This window comes from Epinephelus lanceolatus, chromosome 3 (assembly GCF_041903045.1).
Source record: "Epinephelus lanceolatus isolate andai-2023 chromosome 3, ASM4190304v1, whole genome shotgun sequence".
Lineage (NCBI taxonomy): Eukaryota > Metazoa > Chordata > Actinopteri > Perciformes > Serranidae > Epinephelus > Epinephelus lanceolatus.
In genome coordinates, this window is record NC_135736.1 from 28,695,316 (window position 1) to 28,722,978 (window position 27,663).

Sequence of the window (27,663 nt, forward strand, 5' to 3'; positions counted from 1 at the left end):
GCGGCAGCCGCTGACAAGAACACAGACAAGACACACATACACACAGTCGACACTCTCAATCATACACATATCACAGCGAGCCTACGTTGACAGCACTCGAGTAAAGCTCCAGCAGAGCACTCACAGATGAGTGGCTGTGCACACAAAGACTCTCTCTCACACACACACTCACACACGCAGAGTGAGGATGTAGTTGCTTTTCTTTGTTTTATCTTTTGCATCATTGTTTTTTTTGGGGTTTTTTTCAGAGCCTCGAGCAGGACACATTGGGGTGGGTAATAAAAATTCATCCTTCATTTACTGTATTTAGGTGAAACTGGTGCCCTCAAAATATTTAGTATCAGGTATTCAAAAGTCAAACCATAACTGACATCCAAAATAAGTGCAAGTGCACTAAAGATATGTCGAAAACCCCCTTGGCCTTGTACACAAAGTAACACCATCATTCAATCCTTAAGTGGAAATGAAACTTAAATTAATTATTCTTAAACTAAATTATCAAACCAGAAAGTCAATATATCACAAAATATCTATTTTTCAGGTGATGCTCTTTAATACTTAAACATTTACTTTGGTAATAATGACGGCTTTTAACAATACTGTAGTTTATTCCGAGATAAACCGAAGCTTCCGACCATTTGTAAAATAAACAAGAGAAACCACTAATTACAAAATATAATAACAATCAAGAATAACTTGTTTTTGCAATGAAATTCATATTAATAAAAACATTCATTTTCCATCTTATTAATTAATTAATTAATTTGTAGTTTTTTAATAAAGTACCACTCTGCTTCATTTAAATGTATTTTTGTGACCATAAACTTTAAAAAGAAAAACTTCGAAATTTTCCTTTTGACACTCCAGACTGCAGTCATTCTACAAATCTACACCGCGACTAGGAGACGTGCTAGGCCAGAAATTCATTTTACATTAAAGGAAGGCTGCTAATAGCTTGTGTATGTGCAGGAATGAGTAGCTTGTATGATCATTACTGCAGATGGGTGTGAGCCTGACCTTCTGCTGGAGAATGTGGTTGAGGTGGTCGAGCCACTCCTGGTCTCTGGGACTCTCTGAATGGGCCTCTGCCCCCTGTAACACACAAAAAAAATAAAATACATGTATTTCAATGGCAGGATTGAAGATAGACATGGAGACGGATATAACACCTTCAATAAATCCTTGGAATCTTAGCATTTATATGTGGTGGAAATTTCAAGCACATCAGACTAGCTGACTTGATGTTTCTATAGAGAACCCGCCGCTGTATCTCTGGATTGGCCTCTGTGAGTCTCCTGCTTAAGGGCAGAACTGAAGCAGCCATCACACCAGCCAGGACCTTGAAGAAGCTCTCTGGAGACTCAGTGGCAAGGTGTGCCAGTATACGTTTGCATGCTACTCATGTATAAAGACCTAACAGAGCGGTAGCCTTGTTACTGCTAATGAACAGAAAGGAGAGCGACTACATGGCCGTGTACACCTCAGCACTAATGCGTTACCTCTTCACCGCAAACCCCAGGTGTTGCTGCTCGAAATGATGTGACGCGCCTTGTACTGCCTCACAGGGACAGGGCGAGGGGAGTGCGGGTGGGAGGGGGAGAAAAGTGTGTGTGTGGCTGAATCTAAAAGTCCCTGCGCTTGCACACCGGCGGACCCAAAGGGCATAGTTCTGTGAAGTCTGGGACGGCAAGAGCTGTCCAATGCCATAAGTCCACAAGGGGGCTCATGCAGACTTTATGTGGACTCTGACGGAGTCCGCTTCGGGTGCTGACTTCACCAGAGTGCGCTCTGAAAATCACCAAATATTCATAGCAATATTAATGTGAGTCAGACGGGCAGATGTTGACTCTCATCCAACTGAGAAAGGACTTTCAGCTGAGAAAATTATGAGTGATGTTAAGTCTAAGACATTCAAAGTTAAGGGGAGTGTTACGGCGCCTATCAATCATTTTATGGTCTCTATTATTTTATCTAAAGCTGCTGACTGCACACGTTGCATAAATTACCAAAGTGAAGAAAAATTGCAAATTAAAGATACTACATGATTTTCTTCCAAACTAATTTAATTACAGATTCCAGATGTGTTTCAGTTGTAAGGCCCTTGGAGCAGAGCTGTTTTGCAGGCTGTGACGTACAGGCGTAGAGCAGCTCTGTGTAAGAGTGTGAATTCAGTTGCACGCCATACTTCTTGCCTTGCATTTGACGACATCAAGCTCAGTCTGGTCTGCACTGTCTCACACACTGGTAAACATTTTGGCTGTGCTGGATGCCTTCTCTGTAGCCATGAGAAACACTCTGCTTTGGTGAATTTATTTTTAGACATTTTGAATTTTGTATTTTCGAAAGCAGAATAGGGTCAATAGTCTGGAAACAAAAGTATTTTTTCACACTCCTTTTTTCCACACTTTCCAGACTTACTGTGTAGGAAGCCTGTCTTCTGTACAAAATTAAAACAATTAAGAAAGATAAGGTGGCACAGTGCGGTGGTTAGCACTGTCACCTCACAGCAAGAGGTTCAAACCCGCCAGCCAGCTGGGTCCCTTTTATGTGGAGTTGGCATGTTCTCTCTGTCAGCGTGGGTTTTCTCCAGGTTCTCCAGCTTCCTCCCACAGTTCAAAGACATGCAGGTTAGGTGAACTGGGGATTCTAAATTGCCTGTAGGTGTGAATGGTTGTCTGTCTCTTTGTGTAAGCACTGTGATTGTCTGGCGACTTGTCCAGGGTGTACCCCACCTCTCGCCCAGTATCAACTGAGATAGGCTCCAGCCCCCCCACGGCCCTGAATAGGATAAAATTTTGGCAGTGGTTATATCCATGGCAATGAGTAAGATCTGGAGGGCTGACATTTGGATTAGGCATGTGTTTCTCCCTGGCGCTCCCCAGCTTCCTGGTACCCTCTATGTGTGATCCCTGGTGAGAGCAGTTGGTCTTGGCTAATTTCAGTCTCTGCCTAATTGTGCCTGGTGCTTGGAGTAACTGAGAAGTAGGTTGAGACTGCGGGTGGGCAGAGTGTGTGGTTATATTAGCGCGAGAGAGAGAGAGAAAGAGGGTGAGAGAGGGCTCCTTGTGACTACATGCCTTCAAGCCTCCCACGGGGGTGAACACGTTGTGTGAAAGAGTGCATGTGCGTGAGAGTGAGCGTGCTTGCCCACCCTTGGTAGATATATAACAAAGCACTGACCCTCCATCAAACATTAGGTGCAAAACAAACTGGCCTGGCAATTACAGCCTTATTACATCTGGATCATTAACTCCACAACAAGTTGCCGGGGGAGCCTGGAGCTGCTCGGCCCTCTCTGGTCCTCTGTTGCACGCTATGGAATGGACAGAGGCAAATAACAGTGTGCAGCATGATACATGTGTGTAAGCATGTGTGGAGTTGTTATGTTTGAGCACACTTAGACGCCTTCTTTGCATCTATATGCATACATCACATTGATTTTGTGTGTTTGTGCATGTGCTTGTGCGTTAGGGAGCAGCTGTAAGTTTCTCTATGACTTTTGAAAGCTTGGAAAATCAATTAATAAATTAAAAATACAGAAAACAAGTGAACAAATTGCTTATTCCCATGAAACACTTGGTGCTGTGCGGTCTTTAACAACAGAACCAGCTGCACAAATACTCTTGTCACAACCACATTTCTGCTCAGTAAAACACCTCAAGCAACAGCTCAGATTTCTTTGCAGGGACAAATCAACAAAACAAGACTGATGCTCTGGAGGAAAGGAAACATGCAGGCTTTGGAAAAGATGGTGGTCATTACACGAAGGTCATCTGTTCCCAAAATTTTCCTAAAATATAACAACAACCAGGAATAATTCATTTAGAAATGTTGATACGCCTGAAATTCAAAAATTCATTGATTTCAAACCCAAGTGCAGGTGCCCTACAATGTTAAAAACCTCTGGAAATATTGTTGACAAACTGAGGAAAAGTATCTACGTTGGCAATGGAGTATTCTCATTTAAAAGTAAAACTGAAAAAGTAAAAGCAATCCCATTGAGCCCTGAGCTCTCATTCAGCACACTGGTATCGCACAACCAAGTGAATAAATGAATACACTTGCTATGTGTTGGACTTGCTGAAGACTGTTGGGACATCCTGATAACCTCATGTCACGTCTTCAAGTCCAAAGAAAAACATACAGTCTCTACAAAGGTTGTGCAAAAGCTTCGTACATTTCTCTGAGTCGAGGGAAAAGAAATCACAACTCTGAAACAAGTATCACGAAACTTCAGCTCTGTACCAAAATTTTTAATAATTTTCAACACTGTGTCAAAAATGTTTCACAAACCAGCCTCAGTTCAGATTGTGGATAGTTATATACTATGGATCCAGTCTTTGCTCACCACTAGTGAAGCCTAATCTGCACAAGATAATTAAGGTCAGGCAGGTTTAAGTTGACTAACATCTGCATATGGATACAGACTTCCATGCAGATCTGTGATTGTGTCCAACAGGAGTTTCAAATAGTGCACATGTGAAAAAACTCGTCTCTCCATGACACCCACCTAAACACACATATATACTTGAGCTGACTCCTGAAAGCCAAAGATTCTAATCATTAGTCGGAGACCAGTCAGTCAACTGAAATGTTTCAAGTCAAGCTGTTGGTTTTTTTGCCAGTCGGTGTGCAGTGTAGTTCTGGGGAAGTTTCTGTTCTTAAATGTAGCTGCAGAGTGAGAGCTCCCAACTTTCACGCTGTTCTCCGGTGCAGGCAGCTGCAAAACCAGATGGTCAGGGTGACGCCATGTTTCCACACAGTTCTGTTTTGTGTTTGTATTTTCATATAGTACATGGAGTATGCCTCCCAGTGTTCAACACAGGTTGTCATATATTTTGTAAAAAGACGTAAGACCTACTATGCATGTATCGTATATGTTACACAGCTAGCACGCTACCAATGTTAGCTAGCTTAACATGCCGTCAGACATTTCACGTTGGATAAATGTATAAATGGAGCTATATTAGATTCATCAGTCTGTTAGCTAATTTGTTTTATGCTAACTTCCTGTGGCACAGTGCACCGTCTGTCCCAAATCTGCCGAAAAAGTTCAGTTTTCACAGCACCTTAATATGAAACAGTCGTTGGCTTTTGTTTGATACCTTGTGTCTGCAAAAAATGTAGTTGCACATTTTCGATCCACTGTTAGCATAGTTAGCAAGCACTAGCTTGGAGGCCTAACTTCGCTTGTTTGTGATATCATGTGAACATCATTGTCACACTAAATGTCACGTCGAACCCCGATCCAACTCTCAAACTGTGTGGAAAAGGAATGTCAGTCAAATATTTGTATTGGACAGCCAAATCTAAATTAACTCACATAATTTTGTTTTAAGTACAACCCTAATCTGTGCAGAAGCATTCACAGAAACAGAACATTTGTTTTGGAATCTAATTCCAACATTCAAAATTACACTAACACCTATACTTAGCCTCACTGAGTGGCACAACATTTACAGTGCTCTGGTGGGTACGTGTATTGTCAACAGCGCTGTGATGTATTAATGTTGAATTAACAAAATGGGAAAAACACACCCATCATGTTAGGGCACAAAGCAGCACGCCATTAACTGCCATTAATACAACAGAGAAAACAAGTAGTGAGGAGAGGAGAGTGATTTTACACGCAGAGGTTTCAGCTCTGATGAGGGGGACTTTTCGTCAAGTGAGAAACTGTTCCCTGTCATCTCCTGGGTGGAGCTGGGCTGCAAAGGGCTAAAATTGGTTTCAAGTGTGAGTAAGTGCCTGGCGCGCCCTCTCTCATCTTGTGATAGATGGGAGGAAGTCCCCAGGGATGGGAGGTTGATTGTAACATGGGATTGCTAATTGATGACATTGCTGGGTATGATCTATGGCGCCCACCAAGTTGGAAAAAGAGTGTGAAACTCAGACTTTTGCAAGTGGACGACAGTCGATAGCAAGGATTTTCAGTTCAATGACTGCTTTCAGCCGAAAGAAAAGAGTTGTACTTACTCAACTTGTGCCGTATTAAATCTTATATCAAGTTGACAGGTGCTGCAGGTGTTGACAGGTTTTTGATCTTGTCGAGAGCAAGAGCACCAGCTTTAAACATGAAGCCACATCCTTCTCTATTGCACTGCAACTTCCTAACTTATTAGTGACATGCCTTGGTGTGTGGTTCAACCTTGCTTACTTGCCAGAATCCATCTACCCATCAATAAGAGAAGGTCAGGCAGAAACAGAGATTTCCAGCAAGGCTAAACACTGTTAGATACAGGTGAAATGAAGTACGAACAGAAGGCTTCAGTTTCTCCATATCTCCTCCCCTACACTAACGCCAATCTACAGCATCCGTTCCCAGAGGATAGGCCATTGTTACTGTAGCACCTCATTTAGTCTCAATTGACAAAGAAGATACTCAACAAGTTGATATTGATGATATAATATCTTTCTCAGTCCTCTGGTGCAATCACTAAGCAAAACCCCCTGAAAACTTTTAGGATGTTTTGAAATTTTACAGTATAGAAAATCTATTAAAAAGGTATGCGGAGTGCTCTGGGCATAATCTAGACTTGATATAGATCCTAAAGTTAGCGTTTATATGAAATGTTGACGCACTGTCCCTTGGCCTTACCTGCTCAGTGTCCATTATGTCCGCAAGATCATTCTCTGACATATTGAGGATGGAGGCAGCGATGGACTTGGCTTTGATCATAGACTTGGCTGAGAGGCCGCCCTTTGCTGCCACAGCGTTGGCCTGCCTCAACCTCCTCCTCTTCATCAACTGCTGCTTGACCTCTTGAACGTCTAAAAGTATTTCACTGGCCAGGGCCTGAAGGGGGAGGAGAAGAAGGAATAAAAAAAGAAGAGGATGATGAAATGGATATAGAAAAACAAGAGGGATAGCTCTGCCTGGCAGATGAATAAATGAAATTGATCAAGCATGCGCCAGAGAGGCCTAGTACATTATGGAGGAATATTGAGTTTGACACACTCAGATTCTCTTCGGTTTCGCCTCACGCTCCCTTGTAGGAATGTGGACCTGAGGGTTTGTTGCCCTGTCGATTGAAAGCTGAGGGAACACAGCTTTGATACCAAACGTACCCCAAGTTTTGCTAAAATCTCCACAGACAGAGAATCATGCATCAGAGAGAGAAAGACAGAGAGCTACTGAAAATACAGCCATTCATTTATTTATTTGCTTTCTGAATGTCTCACAGTACAACAGGGCAGCATAACACTGTTAATAATTAAGCTACGAGGGGCTGTTTCAAATGGTGCCCGGGTGAATGGCAAGCGAGACGAGGAAGGCCTGGGATGGCACAGTTGTCGGGCACTAAATGGGAGTTTGCTCTAAATACAGAGAGACAATTAAATGTTAAAACTGCCACTGTACACGAGAAAGTCAATAAAGTAAACTCCCCTTTGCTTCATTTTGAGCTTATTGATCGAGGCAATAATCTTCTGTATCATTCCCTTGTAAGCCTGCTGAAAAGCTGACCTTGGAATAGATGGTCAGATGAGAGAGAGCTGGAGACAGGAGAACTCGCAGTACACAAAAACAAAATATTAAAAAAAACAAAGTACAACTTGCTCTTGGACAGAACACAATATAGCCAAGCAGGCGAGAAGTACAGTGTGCGCACAGAAACATAACATATGAAAACACTCAAGTGCATTACAGTAACAAGGGTAATCACACATGAACAATGTTGAATTGCAGCAAACATCTCCACTCCTCTCTCTTAATGTCACACAGGTGGAAAAGGTGCTGTTTATAAAGCAAGTGGTGGTTCTCACAGGAGAGTACGATTGAGTGGTTGGAGGCTCGCAGCTGGAGTACGTGCAGTGTTGCTATTTGTCTATTGGCACCATCAAATATACACATGCAGAACTCAGACATTCAGAAATTCAAAGGAGGCACGTAGGAAAACCAACAGGATCACTTTATACAAAGCCCATATGGATTAAAATAATGATGAAAGAAAGAAAACAGAAAAACAATCTGTTATATAAATCAACTCACAGGGTGAACGCTGGTTTTTCAACTCCTGACCTCAAGTCTAATGCATAGACTGTTACACTTTAGAACAAGAAATGTGTGAATTGAAGGAAGGCTTATCGATTGTGGCAAAAATCATAATCAGGATTGTTTTGGTCAATACTGAGTCATGATTACTTAACACGATTACTTGTTTACTTCGGAAACATGCATTTAGAGACTTTTTTTTTAAACTTAGTTTGTATTTCAATCCCAGCAACTTAAGGTAGGGGAGATAAAGATTCATATATACTGTAAAATATGTAGGCGGATTTCGATCCCTTCATTATGTTAGTGATGCGATAGCTTCTTCTTTTAATAAATATTTCTTTTTGGAGTCTCAAGGAGTACGTTATCTGTTCCATCTGGTACATTTCCCATACCTTCTCAGACCACATATTATATGTCGGGGGTCAGGGTTTAACCACTTCATTGCAATGCATTTAAGTGTTGCTGTTGTTAGTATTTGTAAAAGGTATTTCTTTTGCTCTCCCGTCAATACCCCCGATGTTAGACCCAATATTGCTATCCTTGAATCTTAAGTGAGATTTTGGTAAAATATTTTCTCAACTGCCTCAAACATTTCTTCCCAAAATGTACTTAACTTAGTGGATGTCCAAAATATGTGGGTATGGTTGCCAAATATGTGTACCAGATTTATTTGAGTATGTTGAGCCTGTTTTAGCCACTATTTCTGGGGTCTGAAAAAAATCTCATTACCACCTTCCATGTGAATTCCCTCCAAGTATTTTAGTTGGTTATCGAGTATGCACCAGCACATACTTCCTCCCATTTGTCCTGTGGTTTGTCTGTGCCCACTTCAGTTTGCCATCTCCTTTTTATCTGTATTATTAAGAGTCATGCTTGGAAAGATAGGATGCAAATGACATACACCTTCTAAAAACTCCTCCAATGGGGTGGGCTCCAACAGTTTATTCCACTATTAATGTTTTGTTAGAAAATTACTTAATTGTACATTTCTAAAGAAGTCTGTTTTAGGAAGCATGTATTCCTGTAATACATGTAACTGTTCAAATGACTTAAGGCTGCCGTCATTACATAGTTGGTGTAAAATGTTAAAAAACTTGTTTCTTTAACGGTGGATTTTTTTAACTCTTTAAATATAATTCAACTGAAGAGCAAATTAAAACAAAAAAGAAAAAGAAAACTAGATAAATAATACATAAATATAAATAAAAATACGGGGTAAGAGGAAGGGGAGTGACCCTGCACTGTTGGCAGAGGAGCACTGGCCTGTGATTACTCTGAGGAGCATGCATGGGAATTAATTACAATGTCATATATTCGAATATATTTATAGCTTTTTCCCTGATGGTCCCAATCAGTTGCGTTTTAGAAATAAAGTCACTAAGAGCTTAATGTCGTGAGAAAGTCACCAAGTTGGCAACACTGGGCTGTGAAGAAAAGGAGCACGCTGGATTTATAACACAAGACAACATGAGAGCATCACTGCAGCACAATAATTGCTTGATCTCAATTATATGTTTTCATAATGACTGGAAGCCGAAATTGTTGTTGAATTAAAATCTATTAATCGCCCAACCCTAGTCTAAAGTCAAAAGTCAGCAAGTTCAGATGCTCTTGATTTGCTCCTTGTAGATAACAGAGCAGTGACCAGTTTAATTTAATTTTAAATTTTCAGTTCCATAGGTGGCCCATTACGTCTGCGTAAAATAAGCAGAACAGCACTTATTAAAGAGGACGAGCAGAAATCATAACCGCCGTCCACCTCCTAATGAAGGACGGCAGCTTTTGCTCTTTTTTTGTGATCTGAGTGCCGTGTTTACCCTTAAGGAATACACAGCTCATTAACTAACAGTCTGAGATCCTATTCTTTTATTTACAGCCTAATAGATATTCACTGTCACTAGGCAAGGGTTACATTCAATTGACCTAAACCCTGCATGTGGAAGAATCCAGAAAGAGATTAAGGGGTGAATTTATCACTCATTCACAGCCCTGGGAGAGACAAAGGGTTGGAGGGGGATATGCAAGCACTAACACACACACACACACACACACACACACACACACACGCTACTCATATACATACATGGAAGGTGTTGTGTCTGTGTGTGTTTGTAAAGAGCTCTTAGTCTGGCTAGTACACAATCACAACTGCCAGAGGAGCAATTTAGACAGGACGAGGATTAGGGCATAGAGATGGGGATCAAATGAGCAGCAAAAAGATATCCTCTTTAATAACTAGCTACCTCTGAACCTCTTCGCACACATGAGGACACAAAGGGCCATTCAAAAATATAAAGAGCAAAGCGGGAGGGAAAAAATGCTTTAATTTTGTTAGATTATGCAGGTCCTGATGTTAAAAAAACTGCTGTTTACTTCCCTACAAACTTCAGTAAGATGTTTAATTGTGTAAGCACTTTTTACAGAACAGGTTTATGAAAGGTACTATATACTGTAAGGTAGTCAAATGATAATGTGTTTAGAGTTATACCAATTAGGCTTGGATGGTCTCAAAGTATTATGGTATACCAGGGTACTGTCTTCTGGGCTTCTAGGCTCCAGAATTCTCTACTCGAGGAGACATGCTAGCACATTACCCGTTTTAAATCATTACTTAAAACATATTTTGATAGGAAAGTTTTTCCTTTTAATGCCTTTTTTGTAACTTGAGTGTGTTATTTCCTTCTGTTCCATTTATGTACAGTATATCTATGCATTATTTTTCTTAGCTATTGATTATGTTTTTAATAACTGTAACTGTATTTTTATGGTTTTAGTTCCATGCACTATGGGAAGCACTTGGTAACTTTGATTAGATAAGTGCTATACAAGTTGTTATTATTATTATTTAGAAATCCCCAAGGTACAATTTTCAATATCATCAAAAATATGGACACTCTGCTTTCTATTAAACTGATACAGATATTATAGATATTGAGACAATGTATTGTAATGCAGAGCATACAGTCACTGCAGCCGAGCTGAGAAAGATGGCAGCTGTAAGTGGTGGAGATAACGTTACAGGACTAATAAAAAGAAAAATGCCTCTGTCACTGTTTAGGAGTATTGCCACATATGACTTTATCTTCAGACGACTTCTTCCAACTACAAAAGCAGTTTATCGGCCACATGATTTTATTCAACACATCATCTCCATTCATTTCACTGATGTGTCCGTATCCGCTGCGGCGACAAGTGCCATCAGGTCCTCCAGCAAGAAGGGCGCTTATTTCCTGTCTATTCAATATTCAATCAGCCTAAGTATTTAAACCCAGCATGACTTGTCTAAGTAGGCTAATTGCATGATAGAAAGACAGCTTTTAGGCTAGACAATGACATATATGCTACAATGACTTCTATCACCAGTATCTCTGCAATTGTGTTTTTGTTTTTTAAACAAATACCGTCATATTAGGGATAGACCGATATGGACTTTTTAGGGCCGATGCCGATACCGATTTTTTTCCATCACCCTTAGCCGATGACCGATGATGGACTGCCGATTTTCTTGAGCCGATATTTGGGGCCGATACTGTTTTTTTTTTTTTTTTAACTTTTTATTTATGCTGTGCAATTCATACCTTCATCTTTTCACAAATAAGCATTTCGCATTTCTCTTTAACTTTGTATGAATGAACTCCTGTTTAACAGTTAGAGGCTTTGAAAGTTTAAAACTTACCGTTGTCCTGAAGCAGCTTCCAAGGCTGCTTTCACCACTCTACCAGTGGGGGAGGGGTAACGCTGCATGTGCGCTGCAAGGTCTTCCGGCAACACAGAGCTGCCAGGGGATGCCTGTCTGTAAATCATGCCAGGGAAAAATAAATCCGCGAACCCACGTGCGTATCGGCCGATGCCGATACAAGTAAAAAACTCAAATATCGGCCCGATATATCGGCCGGCAGATGTATCGGTCTATCCTTACGTCATATACCTGAAGGTATGAAGGTATGAAAAAAGCCACCGTTACTGCCTAAAATGCTGGATTGGATATCGACAAGATTGCTAGTCTAAGCACCGATCTGATACCATGTAACCCGCATTTCGCGGAAATCAATTTTTCTTCGCTGCTTTAAAACAGTAGCCTACACAGCAATTTGCGCTGTGCAGCCACTGGCAACTACTGTTTTAGAGCAGTGAAGAAGAATTGATTTCAGGTTAATAGTTTAACATTAGCTGTTGGCAAAATGTCAGCAATACTGTCAGTATTTTACACCAGTAAAAAGGCAACGTGTACAGTATGCATGGCTTCAGTTTCAGGGTAAGTAGTATACAGGTGTTAATTTTTTTTTCCTTATTAGTCTGGTACTTGGTATCGGCCGATACTCACGTTCAGGTATCGGAACTGGTATCAGGAAGGCACGAATAGTATCAGAACACCTCTAAATGTGTTGCATCATTGTTGTAGGTTACTTTCTATCTACGATCTATTGCAATTTCAAATGATTACAGAAATACTGCTCTTCAGGAAAAAGGAATTACCCAAACTCTGCACAATGTTGTACTTTTCAGCAGGGATGACAAGCCAAAATATTCTTTACAAGAGAACTACCTTTAGTGTGTGTGTCTTTGTGTGTGTGTGTGTGTGTGTATGTATGTGTGTTGTGCAGTAGTCACTACATGCAGGGCCACTGTTTAGCAGTTCAACAGCAGTGCTTACAGCCTGGGGCGTGTGCAGGGGCCAAAAGGGTTTTCTGGCACACAATAAAAAAATAAAAAAAAAATCTCCACACACAAATACACACACACACACACACACACACACACACACACAGTACATACAGGCACAAAGAACAAAAAAACAAGCTCATAAAGACACACACAGACACATCTATCCACACACACACATGCGCAGCCCCCCGGTCCTGATCAATACATGACAAGAGTAAATCTCCTCCGGACGTCAGGCAGTCCAATCAAAGGGCTTGGTGTTCTTATAGGGAATCACAGGAGCCAGGGGGAGGCAAACAATGATGTGAATCCTCAACAACAACACAATGGCCCCAACAGCCTTGGGTTATGGGAATGGAGGAGAGGAGTTATACGAGCGTGAACTGTATTTCTATGCATTTCTATATGTGTGAGCTTTCACCTGTAATGCAGCCTCTATTCATAGGTTACATGTAGATTGTATGCATGTGTGTCTTCATCACTATATAAATGTGTGTGTGTGTATGTGAGAAGGCTAAGCTGTGGGGGGAAAAATCTGATCTATTCACCTCCAATTCTCTGATGCAAGTGAGCCATATAAGGACAAGAACAGTTTTTGTCATGTCTAATATTCCTGGCTTGTAAAGACAAAAGAAATGGAGAATAACCCCTAAACCATATCCATGATCTGCCACTTGATTTATGTGTGTGTGTGTGCAAATACACTGCCACCACTATCTATCTCTGCCAAGCCGTTTCCTCATTTGATAGACAGGTGTCAGCTAAACGGAGTTGATGGACAGTCTTTATCAGTCTCTGCCAGACACACACACAGACTGACACAAACACCTCAAGGTGATGGATTAGGCCTCGACAAAGACAATAGTACCCATTTCCATTGGGTACACCGTATTCTTACAGTCGTGGCCTGTGTCTCACTGGAAGAAAGTGCAAATGCATAATGGCACATTTACACATTGTTACAAATCCACCCATCTGCTGACACTAAAGGGGGATCCGGTTGTGGTGCCTGCAGGTAAAGCAAGGTAGTGTTGACATCCTTCTACCTAGCTGCATCCCCAAGCTGCTCCTGGGGGATCCTAGGGCTTGCCCATGCCAGGTGGGCTGTGTAATCCCTCCAGTGTGTTCTGGGTCTGGGTTTCCTCCCAGTTGGACATTCACAGAATAAATCCACTGGGAGGCATCCAGCTGACGTCCTGATCAGATTCCTGAACCATCTCAGCTTGTTCCTTTCAATCCGATGGTTCTACTCTGAACTCCTACTGGACATCCTTTAGGTAATCAAATGATCAACTCTTATTCTTTCAATCACTACCTACCTCACAGGGCTGAAAGGTTGACAGCCAGGCAAATTGAGAGCTTCACCTAGAGGTTAAGTTCTCTCTGTACTACAACAATCTGGTACAGCATCAGTTCACTTGTTGATTTCACTTTCCATCTTGAGTTGCTGCAGCTCAAGAGGTAGAGCAAATTGTCCATAAACAATCTGCTGTTTGTGAAAAAACTTGACTGTTCAATTCGATGTTTAAGTGTCCTTGAGCAACATACCGAACTCCAATTTCACTTGATGGTTAGACTAGTGCCTTGCATGGGTGAATGTAAGGCAATCCATTTATTTCATTTTAAGAACAACACTGAGAGACTTGAATGTCTTCACTAGTGGCAGCGACTTGCCCCCAGGCATTAGGGGCCAATCCACTGAACCATTATCTCAGACATATAGGTGCTGACTCTCATCCTAACCACTGTACACCTGAAAACTGTGCTTTGTTGTTTAATGAAGCCATCAGAACAGCATCATCTGTAAAAAGCAGTGAAAAAGTCCTGAGGCCATCAAACTGGACACTCCACTTACTGAAATAAAGACCGTCACTGCTGTTATTCGGTTACTGCACTCACCCCAAATTCCTTAAGATGTCCCACAAGACACCCAAGGGAACACATAAAATACATGTGGGTTGGATTGCTTCCAACCTCCATGTAACATTGAAGAGACATGTCAGCAATGACAGCCCAACAATACTTTTAACTTTCAGCATGGCAACATGCCACTGCAGATCTTTTCTGACTATCTTAGTGACTTCTGCCAAAAACAACAGCCCAAGCAAGGCCCTGCCTCCCTTTTCTATGTCCTTCGAGAGTTTGCAAGAACTGTTCAGAGGCCAGAGACAGGAAAATGTGTTCAGAGCTGTGATTTTAGTAGGTCTCATCCAGATTTTCCCAACAACAAAACATGACTCAGGGTTACATGAGGCAGGCTGTTTATCCCATTCCATGTTTAAACACCAAGCTAGTGTTGAAGTCCTTGAGGACCCCAACCAGAGACTCCAAGAGGGCTAAATACTTTGAACTTCCTGTCCATGACTCTCTCTTACATACAGTATAAGCAACCCCCTCATTAGCCTTTTTACACAGAGATTGCGCTATAGGGCCACTATGAAGTCCCTTCTTTATGCCTCCTTTGCATTTTTACACAGAACCAACCGATGGCGGCATCATTTTGCTCCAGTGTATGATTACATACTGCATCGTGGGTTTGAGGAATCAAAACAGGCATGACAGGCTCGACATGTAACACATCAGCCTCGGCCTCCAGTGTGACATATAACATGTGTGTCTGCAGCCAAACAACAACAACTTTCCAAACAGCAACAATGGCACTAATGTGTCAGTAACAGTCATTTACCCTCCCTGTTATGTAGCAGCAGATCTCGTCCTCTGCTAGGAGGGTAAGGAGCCCTCGGACCTCATTGTTTTCCCAATTTGCGGACATTTATGGCCACTGTTCTTCTTCTTTGAGTTTGCATCTAATTGCTAACAGCTACTTTTTAAATCTCACGTGATGGTCGCACGCATATCACATCAAAAAGTCAAACCTATGTAGCCCATCATCCCACCCCACAGACTGTCCTATTTATACAGACATCATTCGGCACAGTCACTACTTCCCGTGGTGGATTCAAGGCGAGATCACTCTGTCCCCCCATTCTGCGATCATACTACATATAGAGCATGGTGAGGCAGCATAACTGCTATTCCCGCCTTACACAGGCAGTGTAAAAAGGAAAATTGTCTGGGGAACACAGAAACACAGTGGCACCTGACAGGGGGTTTGTGAGTATTCCCACAACCACCTGGGCAACTCTGGGACAATCCTGACCCTTGAGAGGGTGCTGTGCATAGAAGTGAGTCCTGCTTTACAGTATCTGTCTGGCATAGCACCAAGAAGGAGGTGACATTCTGTTACCACCTTACAGGTGGTATACACACACAGTATCATGACAATTCATAGATGAAGAACTTGCATGCACACCACACCATACTGGTTTAAGACCAGTCAGAAGATTTCAGTAGACTTTGATCCCTTGCCCCTTTGGTACAGCACCTTAATGAAGGAATGAAGCTGCTCCAGCTGGGAGTAGGCCTGGCCTAGCTGTCTCTGAAGCCTGTCCAAAGCGTGGGAGCTCTGCTGGGTCAACCCCTCCATTTGCTCAGTGGCTGTCTGTTCCAGTGCAGCCAAAGCCTGCTCACTGGCTCCTACGCGAGCCTGTAAGGCATGCATGCGTTGCTCCTGTAAAGAAAAACAGCAGGCAGAACTGGTCAGTTGAAGGAAAACAATCTTTAGAAAGCAGAGAGTCTGCATAGGCCGGTGAGACCTTTGTGGTAATTTTAGAATTTGAAATTTTCTGACCAATCCTAGTGGTAGTGTGTCTAGTGTATCTAGGGACACGAGAATGAATAGGCCACACCAATTTTCACCAGGATCGTCCATTTATCAGATGCGATCAGAATAATTTTAACAATAAACATTAAAGGGAAATTTCGGTTTATTTCAACCTGTCTCCTATCGTCCTAAATTTGTTTCAAGTGACTAGTGACATAAAAATAATAGTTAGCATGTTAGCCGTTAGCCTAGATACAGCCGGGGCGCATAGTAGCGTCAGACGTGTTAAAACGTAAGTGAACGGGCATACTTCAAGTGCAAAGTTAGTCCACTAAACAAGCTTTTTTTCCAAAAGCTCACAAGATATATTTCAGCCGCGCTTTGGAAAGCAGAGCTAGATGGTAAACAAACATGGCAGCACATCAGTAAGGTAAGACAACACGTTTACATGTCGTTTTCTATATGTTCTCTGACATTTATCCTAACGCTATGAGGCGGTCTTTGTGGAAAAAAAGCTGGCAGAAATAAAATCTTGGAACCTTCTGGTTATTGTCTGATGACCATTTAGCTTTTTATTAGCCTTTTTTCCAATTTATCTGTTTATACAGTATCAGGATTCTGTGTATACAGCATTGTTAGCCAGACTGTAAACAATGACCTTCACATGGAAGAGAGAGTCTTGGCCCAGATATTTGTTACCCAGATACTGGCTACACTGGAACCCCTGAAACATTGGCCGTTGCCTCCAGAGACCACGTTGTGGTCACACTGATAGCCAATGGGTTCTGAGATTACATGCTGCTAAACTGTGATCTGATATGACGACAATTTTTCACCTTCAACAGCAGTGTATCATAACACTGCACAGGGACAGAGGAGTTAATTATACATGTAAACAACTGAACTATATTTGCCTCTCACATCCAAAGTGCTGTGGCACAAAACAAATTGCGGCACCGTGCCTGTTTCCTACCTTTTTTTCCAGGTCTTCCTTCAGTTTTTTGCAGGAGGCCTCATGCTGGCTTTTCTCTGTGGTCGCAACATTCAGTCTCCTCTTTAGAGAATCAATGAGGGCCTTCCTGTTGGTGGCCTCCTCTGATAAAGTCTTCACCTGTAGAGAGTTGGAGCAAAGAGAGAAGTAAAAAATTAAGCTAATCAAGGGAGTGGGGGCACAACAGTTCTGCTGTGATTAAGGCACACAAATCATACATTTAACATCAAGTAAAATCTATTCTCTGGGTTAATGTAACAGTAATTAAAATGCATTTTTTTTCCTTTTAGTCATCCAGGAGACATAATATCCAGAATAACAGAAATGCTGAGCAACGCAATACCTAATTTTCTGTGGTGTGTTTTGTGTACCTTCTTCTCCAGCTCCTCCACTTGCCCACGGTAACTTTTCTCCATCTCCTGCAGGAACTTCAGTCTTGTCTTCAAGTCCTCCACAAGCTGTCTTTTCATATTCACATCTCGCTCCGTGTGGCTCGTCCTGGAAACACAAAAAACAAACAAACAAACAAAAAAAAAACCCCACAAAAATGGTATAACGTATAAATGAATGAGAATTCTGCACAGATATTTACATTCATAAACAGGAACACACTCACATGCAGTATCTACATAGCTGAGAAAATGCAGACACACTGAGACAGATGTGCACACGCATGCACACACACACACACACACACACACACACATGCATACACACACAAAGCTGGCAGGCACAGTGTCCCCATGCAGTGCATCAAGCATGACAGCTCATTATGACAACTAAATACACTGGCATGCTGTTTGGGTAAGTAGAGGGGGGTGAAATAAGGATGCATATATAATTCTAACTGGCATATATTAGAACAAGTGCTCTGGCGGGGAATGCCGCACTAAGTGTGACTGGGGAGTGCTTTTTGACAAACGGCATTTAGAATCAGCAGTGACACTACTTGAAAGACTGTAATCAAGTATTTAAATGTTTATTATTTTCAGCTCAGCATTACACCAGTCACATATAAAAACACGGCAGCGGGGGGACTCGGCTTGGGAAAGACTGATTATGAAGGGAATACGCTCCAAAAAATACTGTTTGTTTGTGTGCTGTACTGTACTGATAATACTTCCCTGAAGAGTCCCTGTGTTGTAAGCTATTCATGTCTTAACTGTTGCAAAACATGCACCACGTGTCATTTCCTTTCTCCATAACCTGCCTTATTGACATGTTTAGTATTCCGGCATTCTGCACAGCCACATTACAGCGAGGCCTTGTTTTAAGTGAGCTCAGTATGTTAGTATGTTTTATTCTGTTTTCATAAAAGGCAAATATGAGGCACTTTTTCATGGTTGTCTATACCTTGGGGAATTAGAACAAATAGAATAAAGATCATAAGGATGCAGTTAATTAAAATGGTTTTGCAGTTTTCTTTATTTCAAAGATGTAGTGGATCTCTTCGCTCCCACACGCACCATGGCTTGTGTGTTTTGAATAAACAGATGACGAAACACCAGAGCAAATGCTTTCGTGTAAGTAAATGTCCCTGTCTCCCTAGGTGGATGAGTGCCTGAGGGCAGACTGGCTAAATAAATGTGAGCTTGTCCTATTGGAGTGACATTAAATTAAATGAGAGAGGAGTCTAGCCTGGGGTCTTTGGGGGGAAGTAGCGCTGGCTGGTTACCCCATGGATTTGGCCATTAATGAGAAAACCCATATTGAACCTTTCAGATGACTGTCTGGTGTTGACTTAAAGACGGAGAGCAGCAATAAGAGCCCCAGCAAGCTCCCTCTGCCCCAATGCTAATGGCAATTAGATCGACAACATTTATTTTAGATGTTCTCTTCTTCTGCACCCCAAAAAGAATAGAGGATAAAAAAGAATGAAGGATATATGGTGCTTCTGCCGGAGCGTGTGATCTCTATTTATGAGTGTTAGTGGAAAGAGAGATAGAGCCTCAAACTATATCCCAATCACTCACACGTTTGTTCCCTTTGTTCTGCGCTTGTTGGCAATATTGTTCATCAAACATGCGTGTATTGTAATGATAACAGTCAGTGGTCTGAAGTGCGTGCGCGTAAGTGGGAGCAAGAGCGCACATTTCTGTGTATGTTGTTAAGAATGAAGTGCGGGTGGACGTTTCATGTGGCTGATAGACAACAGGGCTAAAGATGAAAGAAGCAGCTTCATAAATAAGGCAGGGCCATAGTGCCGGATATTGACTGAGGACATGCCGGTATACTTTGAAATTCATTTCTTTTTTCCCCCCTTCTCTTCTTTAAGGCGAAGCAGCCTTGCTCCCTGTGTGTGTGCTGAGATGTATATTTCAGAGACGTCTAGACATGTCTTTCATTCTGAGAAGGGGTCCCTCCATGGAGGCAAATGGAGTGGTAGGCTAGAAGGGATGGCGAGTTACATGTGTGTGCGAGCGAGTGAGTGTGTGACAAGAGCCAGAGGAGAGGCTGAGGCTGTCGTGGAAACTCAGCTGAGGGATGTTCACTATGTCTGTCTGTGATCCGCTGCGCTTTGGTCACACACAAACACATACCCGCTGTGATAGTACACATGCCCTGGATGCATTATTGAGAATGGCAGGCAGAGGACACAGCATACTAGACAAAGAGAACGAGAGGGAGGAAAGCCAAGTTGTTCTTTGTACCTTTCTCTCAGTTCAAAGATGAGATCCTAATGCAGAATGATGATGTACGCCTTTCACAACACCTTTCGAATCTCCAGTTTCCTTGAGTGAATTGTTTATAGCTATACATTCTGACTATGTAATGTAACGAGTGCTACAGTAGGTGAACCATGTAACTCATTAGGACTTGTGGCCCACAGGCCATAGTGATGCTGTGTGGGTTTTAGTGTCATGGGCCAAAATGGTCCCTCCTGCGGCACACAAACAATCAATACACTGCTTTGATCAGCACTCCGCATCAGCTACCCACATACGCAACACTACACTACATGACACACAAGACACCCACATGCACACATGTGCATACACACTAATTCCTTCAGTCATTTTTTTTCACTCGCTCATGAGAACATGCATAATTTCACAAATGATTCACGTTGAGGGGAAGCATGCCTAAGTGGAGTGCAGCAGACAGAGTGCTGCCACATGGTGGAATCAAACACTACAGATGGGAGCTGCAGAGAACGTGCACACATGCAGCGAGAGACACAGGGAGACGAAGAGACAAAGACAGAGAGAGTGATGCAGAAAGACAAAAAGAAGGAAAAGTAACAGCTGTACTGTAGAGCAACTGTAAGAAATAAACACAAAGAAAAAAAGAGCTAATACTAATGAAGAACAAGATGTGAGACTAACTTGTCTTGCAGCTGGCGGAGCTTGTCCTCCTTCTCCTGGAGTTGGCCTCGCAGGGCTTTGTTAGCTGCCACCTGCCTTGTGACCTCCGCACTTGCACTCTGGGGGGAGGGCACACGGTGTGTGTGTTTGTTAATGTGTTTGAGTGTGTGTGATAAAGGGTGGGGGAGGTTTTCACGACACGGCTGATGACAGGTCAGGCACAGCATGCCTCCTCATTATAGTTACAGCGGGAGGGTGGAAGGTGCTAAAAGAGGTTAAGAGGAAAGCTGTATTTTCCAAAGTGGATGAGATAAGGGGAGTAATAGGAAAAATAACAATGTATGGACCTATACTACTGAGTATATTTTAATGGAATATATATATAAGTATAAAGACTAAAACATTTACCAACAGATTAAAATATCCCGACACAAACATTTAGTTAATCTTATTAAAATTAGTCTTTTATATCTTGTTGTTTGCATCTCTTGTACGATGAGACATATTAAGATACACGGCTCATGACGACAGGCGGACTTCTGATCATTCGACTGATGGATATTTGAACGTGCATGTTCACTTTGGTTTAAAGGGCCCCGTGTCTCTTGTGGGAACTGTACCAGCATAAGCTTTTGACAATGCGCTCACACGGTGCGCGCACCCCCACAGTGCATCCCTCGCCCTTCCCTTTTGCTGTCACCTGACATGACTTCCTCGGCTCTGTGTAATGACAGCAGCAATCTGCTCGGTGACACTGATGAGCTGGCAGCGAAGAGGGTGATAATACTGTGGTACCACTCACACCTCATTCCCTATGATGTAGGGCACGTCTCTACTGTTATTCCCCATTTCTCATCTTTCTGACAGGTGCTCCGAAATAAGATCAAATGATAAGAAATGCTAATTCATGTCGAAATCACATGCAATTTCAGGTGATGTTGAGTGTAAATTTAAAGGCTTGAGAATTAAGTTTTTTATGTTTTATCATTTGAAAGTAAATCCTTGACAGAGTTTCTCTCAGAGTTTCTAAACTCCTCAAGGACAGCAGGCTATTCAAACCAGTGAGTTAAAGCTGAAGTGACTCAGAAATATCGATGTTTGATAAAATAGCCTGGAAATGTTTCTTCTAACTAAAAAATATACAGTAAATGCATGTAGACTGTTTGATACAGCATAATAAGAAGTAAAAAGGGCTACAACAAGAAAATTCAAACTAAAATGTGAAAAATTCATTAACTACATTTCATCCATAAACTTGACTGTACAGACAAAAAAAAGAATGTAAGATTGTTTAATATATTTTGTGAGCCAAACAGCGTTAACACTCCCAAAATTCCACAACTTTCTTGTTATTCATGGTATTATCCACTCAAGCTTCATAGTGCGCTAAATTGGAAATGAACACAATCCTTAATACCATCATCCTATTAAGAGATTTATCTCATAAGGCGTGCACAATAAGACAAAGCATGAGGACCATTCATTAACCCCAGAGTTCCTCTCAGAACTTTTAACCACTAACCTTCAGTCTGGCTTGAAGTTGTTTGACCTCAGCCTCCAGTGCCTGAAGGGCAGTATTTGCTGGGGCGGGCACTGTCCTGCACTGGCAGGAACATTCTGTGTTGTTTACTGGTGCTGCTGGTACTGCTGGTGCTGCTGGTGGTGCAGTTTGCTGCGGGATTGTGATCTGCCTCCACTGCTCCAGCTCCATCTCCAGAACCTTTTTCTGCTGCTCCTTACCAGCCAGGTCAGAGGTCAGCTTCTGCAAACCGACAGACAGAATTGGTGGTCTTGGCTACTGCTAATGATACTTGAACTAAAAACAAAAGTTTTGTCCACTATTATTAAACCGAGGAGACCTACATTTTTGTTATAGGATGTTGAGAGTTACAGTAAGAGGTAATGGGAAACATGATATACTGCTGGAAAATTTGACGTTCACTTAAAGAACTTTGGGTCAAATGTAATCCCAGCTTCCTCTGTTTCATGATGCAAAAACGTATTACTACTGTAAGAAAAAAAATCCTTTGACTTAAAGGTTCAGTGTATAGGATTTAGGGGGATATATTGACAGAAATGGAATCTAGTATAAATATGTTTTCTTTAGTGTATAATAATCTGAAAATAAGAATTTTTGTGTTGTCGTTAGCTTAGAATGAGCCGTTCTTATGTACTAAGGGAGTAGGTTTTCTTTTATGGAGATTGCCATGTTGCATCTTCATGTTTCTACAGTAACCCAGAACGGACAAACTAAATGATGGCTCCAGATAAGGCCATATCTGTTTTCGCTTCAGCCACTGTAGTAAGAAGCCCAACTGTATTGTGCAGCGCCGGAGTTAAACAGATTTGTAATGTGAAACTGCTTTCCTCTGTGTTTCTAGCAGTTTAAATAATGTGGTCCATTTGTTCTGAAGAGGAAGAGATCTTTGTGGATAATTCGGCTCCTGGTGAAAACACCCTGAATGTCTGGATCTCATGTTATCGGAGAAAAAAGGTGACCACACATTAGCATGTGTTGGACTACCCGCCCGCAGTGACATGTCAGACTGTATCAGAAATACATGGATTTTAACGTGGGTCTGTTTGTTCTGGAAAGGAAATGACCTGTGCAGATAATATGGCTCATGGTAAAAATATACTTAACGCCTGGGCCTAAAAAAGGTGAGCACAACATAATAGCATGTTGTGGGGGAGCCCTAAGATGCCAAATAGTGTCAGGGCTGCACTGATTTGCAACGTGAAACTGCTTTATCAAGTGTTTTTAGCGTCTCTGATCGCCTGGTCTGTTTGCTTTGGAGAAGAAGAGATCTCTGTGGATAATTCAGCTATGGATAAACACTTCCCGAAGAATAGACACTGAAGGAATTCTGGTAGGCAATTCACCGCTAGACACCACCAAATCCACCTATATCTTACACTTCACCTTTAAAGGAGTGGTGTGTGGGATTTAGCGGCATCTAGTGGTGAGGTTGCAGACTGCAACAAACAGAATACCCCTCCACTCAACCCTTCCTTTCCAAGTGTGTAGGAGAACCTACAGTGGCCTTCAGGTACTGTAAAAATGTGAAAGGCCCTGTCTAGAGCCAGTGTTTTGTTTGTCCGTTCTGGGCGACTGTAGAAACATGGCAGTGCAGCATGGTGGGGTCTGTGGAAGAGGGCCCGCTCCCTATGTCGATATGAAGGGCTCATGCTAAGCTAATGAAAACATGATTCTTCTGTTCAGGTGATTATACACTAATGAATATTATATTCCATCTGCCAATATATCCCCCTAAATCCTACACACTGGTCCTTTAAACCTGTCTTAATTTTAAATTCAGATTACATGAATATGATAAACGCAGAGACAAAGTAAACACAATATGTTGGAAATACTGTATGCGTTAGCCACAGGAGAGCTGCGGGCTGTGCTTTCATATCTGGTCTGTGATAAATTTCCTTTTTTATGCTAATTAGGAGGCAGATGATGCCGTTGCCTGGTCAATGGGGCCTAATTCTCACTGTGATTGGCATGCATAATAAAGCCATCCTGCAGAATCTGAGAGCACTTTGGGACGGAGGGAGTTCAGCATTTGGTGAGTGGTTGGGTTTAGAGTGATGAACGATAATGGCACTAGCTGATCATGTACAATGTACAGTGTATCAATGATTCTAAACATAAGCATCTAAGGTGAACACTTTTAACCACATGTGTGTGGTGGAGCTCAAAAAAGCACTTTGCCTGCTTATTAAGAAAATACGGGGCAGTAACACGTCTCAGTAAGTTTGGTTCAATACCGCCACAATTAGCTGATCTGGTATCATTTCAAACATTAAGAATGCTTAATGGCACAAATAGGAGATATGATACATGAAGATGTATGCTGTACACAACGGGTAAATGCTGGAACACACACAGACACACAAACACACACACACGAGTGAAACCGCAGATTCCCAGGGGTTTGCTCTCTGCTCTGCATACATGGAGGTTATTGATATCTAGTTGCTGGCTGACACCTTTTAATAGAATCCCCCTTGTTTTAGGTTTCCTTTGCTCTGTTGAAGACGCACATGCCATACCCCGAGAGAGGGTGAAAGAGAGAGAAGTAGGAGTGATAGAGCGAAGGAGGGGTGTGTGGAGAATGAGCAGCGGGGCTATGGCTGCAGTGGCAGTGGTGCACGAATTAAGAGTGGCATTGACACTTCCTGTAAGACAGGCTTTGATTTCACAGGCCATTTTCAGCCCTGGTGAGAGATGACACTGACATGGACTGATACACTGGTGGTCCATTAGGCTGGAAAAAAAGGACACCTCTTTCTCCCATATGAGTAGAGGTCTCACTGATGCCATTCCAAGAGATACTCAATCATTAGTAGGATAAATAAGGAAACACAGGCTGCTGAAATAGCCACACATACACACATGTAAAAACTCAAAATGAATTTGTCAACATGAATCAAACACTAGCCTAATGTCTTACTATATAAGTTCCTCAGTCACTTTGTATTCATCCTGTTGGCCTGACTTTTTATGTGATTTGTAGTGCAACTATCATTAAAATTTAAATAACGTCTTGAGCTTTTTAAATTCAGTCATTTGTGTCTGTTGCACCCCCTAATCCTGTGATAATCCCAGCCCCTTACATGTTAGAGGAGGGGAGGACACTTCACACATAAAGAGATAAGGATGGTGTATTTGCGAGGCGATGTCACAGTACACTGCAGAGTGGAGAAAATGGGGGAAGTAATGACTGAGTGAGGTAGATTATCCAAGCAACCAAATGATCCTGTATTTGGATGATACGCATGGCAAGCACATTCTGTCAAAAGTAAGACTGGGTAGAAATAAGAGGGTACGCTTCACCTGCCACCTGAGTTTTTTTTTTAAGCTCCTTAGGCCAATTTAAAGGATAATTCCAGTTCATTACAACTTGTGTATTTTTTTTTCGTAGATTTTAGCCACTATTTCTATCAGCAACAGTAACATTTATATGAGGGAATAGTTGCCATATTACTAGAGCTCAAAGGTAACTGTTAAGATCTAGGAATATGGCAACATCACCTGACATCAGACAGGTGAAAAAACACAGCTGGTCAGATAATAGGACTGGTTTTAATGGACTTCTAGGTAAGAGGAAATTATTTGAAAGAGAAAATGACAGTGACCTACTGTGACCCTCAGTACTTACCATAGCTGCAATTGCCAAAGACTCAAGTTGTCATAAATAGGAATCATCCTTTAAAATTAACATGTCAGGAAGAAAGGGAAACATCCCCAACTTTCTACACTGCAGGTCTAAGGAGTTGGGTTACGTTCTTTTGCTGATCATGCGCATCCTGCTCATCTTGACATCTGCTAGGATACTGTACAGCAGGTGACTAAGTGATGAAAGTGTCACCATGCTGTTGAACATATTTCCCATCAGCAGGGACATGAAGAGCTGAGTGCAGCACGAGAAAGCACGTCACACCTCTTCACTGCACGTCTATTTTTCTCTCATGCTATAGATTTTGGGCAGCAAAATATTGTTAGCTATTAAATGCAGCTATTAAAGGAAAACTTCATCCAAAAAATTATCATTTGCATATCAACTACTCACCCTGTGTTACTTCAAATTTGTGAATAAAACGTTGCCTAAGCAAATGCATTTTTGGTACAATCATACTATGTATAACATTCCCACATAAACAGTCTCACGCACGGACCAGGAGCACTCCTGGGCAACTCAATGGCATGCATGAGCAGAGTTTAAATTCAGCTTGTATGTAGACATATTTTCAATAGTAAGGTTTAGGCAAAAGTGTGTGTTTAGGAAGTACTGAGCAATTCTGCAAGTCTGGATAAATGAGACTTGGATTATACTGCATGAGCATATAGTTTTGCTGTTGTTAAACATATTCCCCCTTTTACTCTAATTCATCCAGAATGTCTGCAATATTTGGAGGAATACAAGGAAGTTTTCTTCATGAATTCAGTGTAACACAGGGCGGGTAACTGATTTACAAAATGTCATTTTGAGGGTGAAGTATTCCTTTAAGACAGGTAGACTCTCAAAATCCAAACTTATACAAAGACCACAGAGGAAAGCGTAATAAAAAATGGGGCACACTGTATAGCAAGTAAGAAAGAAAGGAATAAGGAAATAAGACTTAATGATGGAAGGAGGTAAGGAAGGAAGTAACAAGGGAAGGACAGAATGGCTGGAGGATCAGGGAGACACAGCAACACAAACAAGTTTCTGAGAAACTGCCATGTTACTTCTCACATGATGGCCCCTGTGGAGGCTGTCCTAAGCCAATTACAAGCAGAGAGTTTTAGTTGGAGAGTTGGCAAGGACCGGCTGGAACAAGCCCAAAGTCCATCACCTCTTGCCCTTTCCAGAGAGGGCAACAAGACGTGGCTTTGCCCAGTCAGTCGGCTCCAACTTTCTCTGGTGGAGTGGCATTAATACTGCAGGAGGAAAGAGGAAACAAACAGGAAGACAACAATTCCCTCTCTGTCCACTCTTTCACGCAACAGTGTGTGTTTGTGTATGTGTGTGCATGCACGTGTGCCTTTACTGCTGTGTCTAAGTCTAAGGTCTCGTTGGGCCTTGGCAATCAGATGCCTGGGTGGGAGCACAAGGGCCACTTCGTAGGAAGCAACACTGTGAGGGCTGGACTTTGACCTGTGTGTACATGTCCAATAGACTGCATCTGTACTAGTCTACTCAGTAAATATACACACATACAGACACATGCGCCTAATCAGGCTTCCAGTGGGCCCTCGCTGGCTGCTGCTATCTCTGGGTTCAACTAAAGAAGTCTCCTGCCTGTACGATTAACGACTGTATCTGTATAGGTGTGTGTGTATTAGTGTGTCTGTGTATGTGTGTATACATATGTTGGTGTGTATGAGGAGGCCCTGGCAGGAAAGGTACTGTTTAGGGCCAAAGTGCTTGGTGTTTTATTTATAGTCTATACTGAGTCTAAGAGTTTCCTACCTGGAGGAAGGTATTAAATAACTAAATGGGTGTGTGGCAGTGGACTCTATGAAAAAAAGTCACCTTGTGTGTGTCTG

The 27,663-nt window shown here is 42.0% G+C and overlaps 1 protein-coding gene across 2 annotated transcripts in view; it reads right to left on the reverse strand.

The window, feature by feature from the left end:
- cntln (centlein, centrosomal protein) overlaps positions 1-27,663 on the reverse strand; it is a 118,027-nt gene that overhangs the window by 16,019 nt on the left and 74,345 nt on the right. For both annotated transcript variants that reach the window (XM_033623179.2, XM_078166220.1), the window contains 7 exons: positions 22,144-22,383; positions 20,643-20,740; positions 17,688-17,814; positions 17,299-17,436; positions 16,047-16,232; positions 6,599-6,796; positions 1,018-1,092 (listed from right to left, as the gene is read on the reverse strand). In XM_033623179.2, coding sequence (XP_033479070.2) covers positions 1,018-1,092; positions 6,599-6,796; positions 16,047-16,232; positions 17,299-17,436; positions 17,688-17,814; positions 20,643-20,740; positions 22,144-22,383 — 1,062 coding nt within the window. The remainder of the gene's footprint in view (positions 1-1,017; positions 1,093-6,598; positions 6,797-16,046; positions 16,233-17,298; positions 17,437-17,687; positions 17,815-20,642; positions 20,741-22,143; positions 22,384-27,663) is intronic.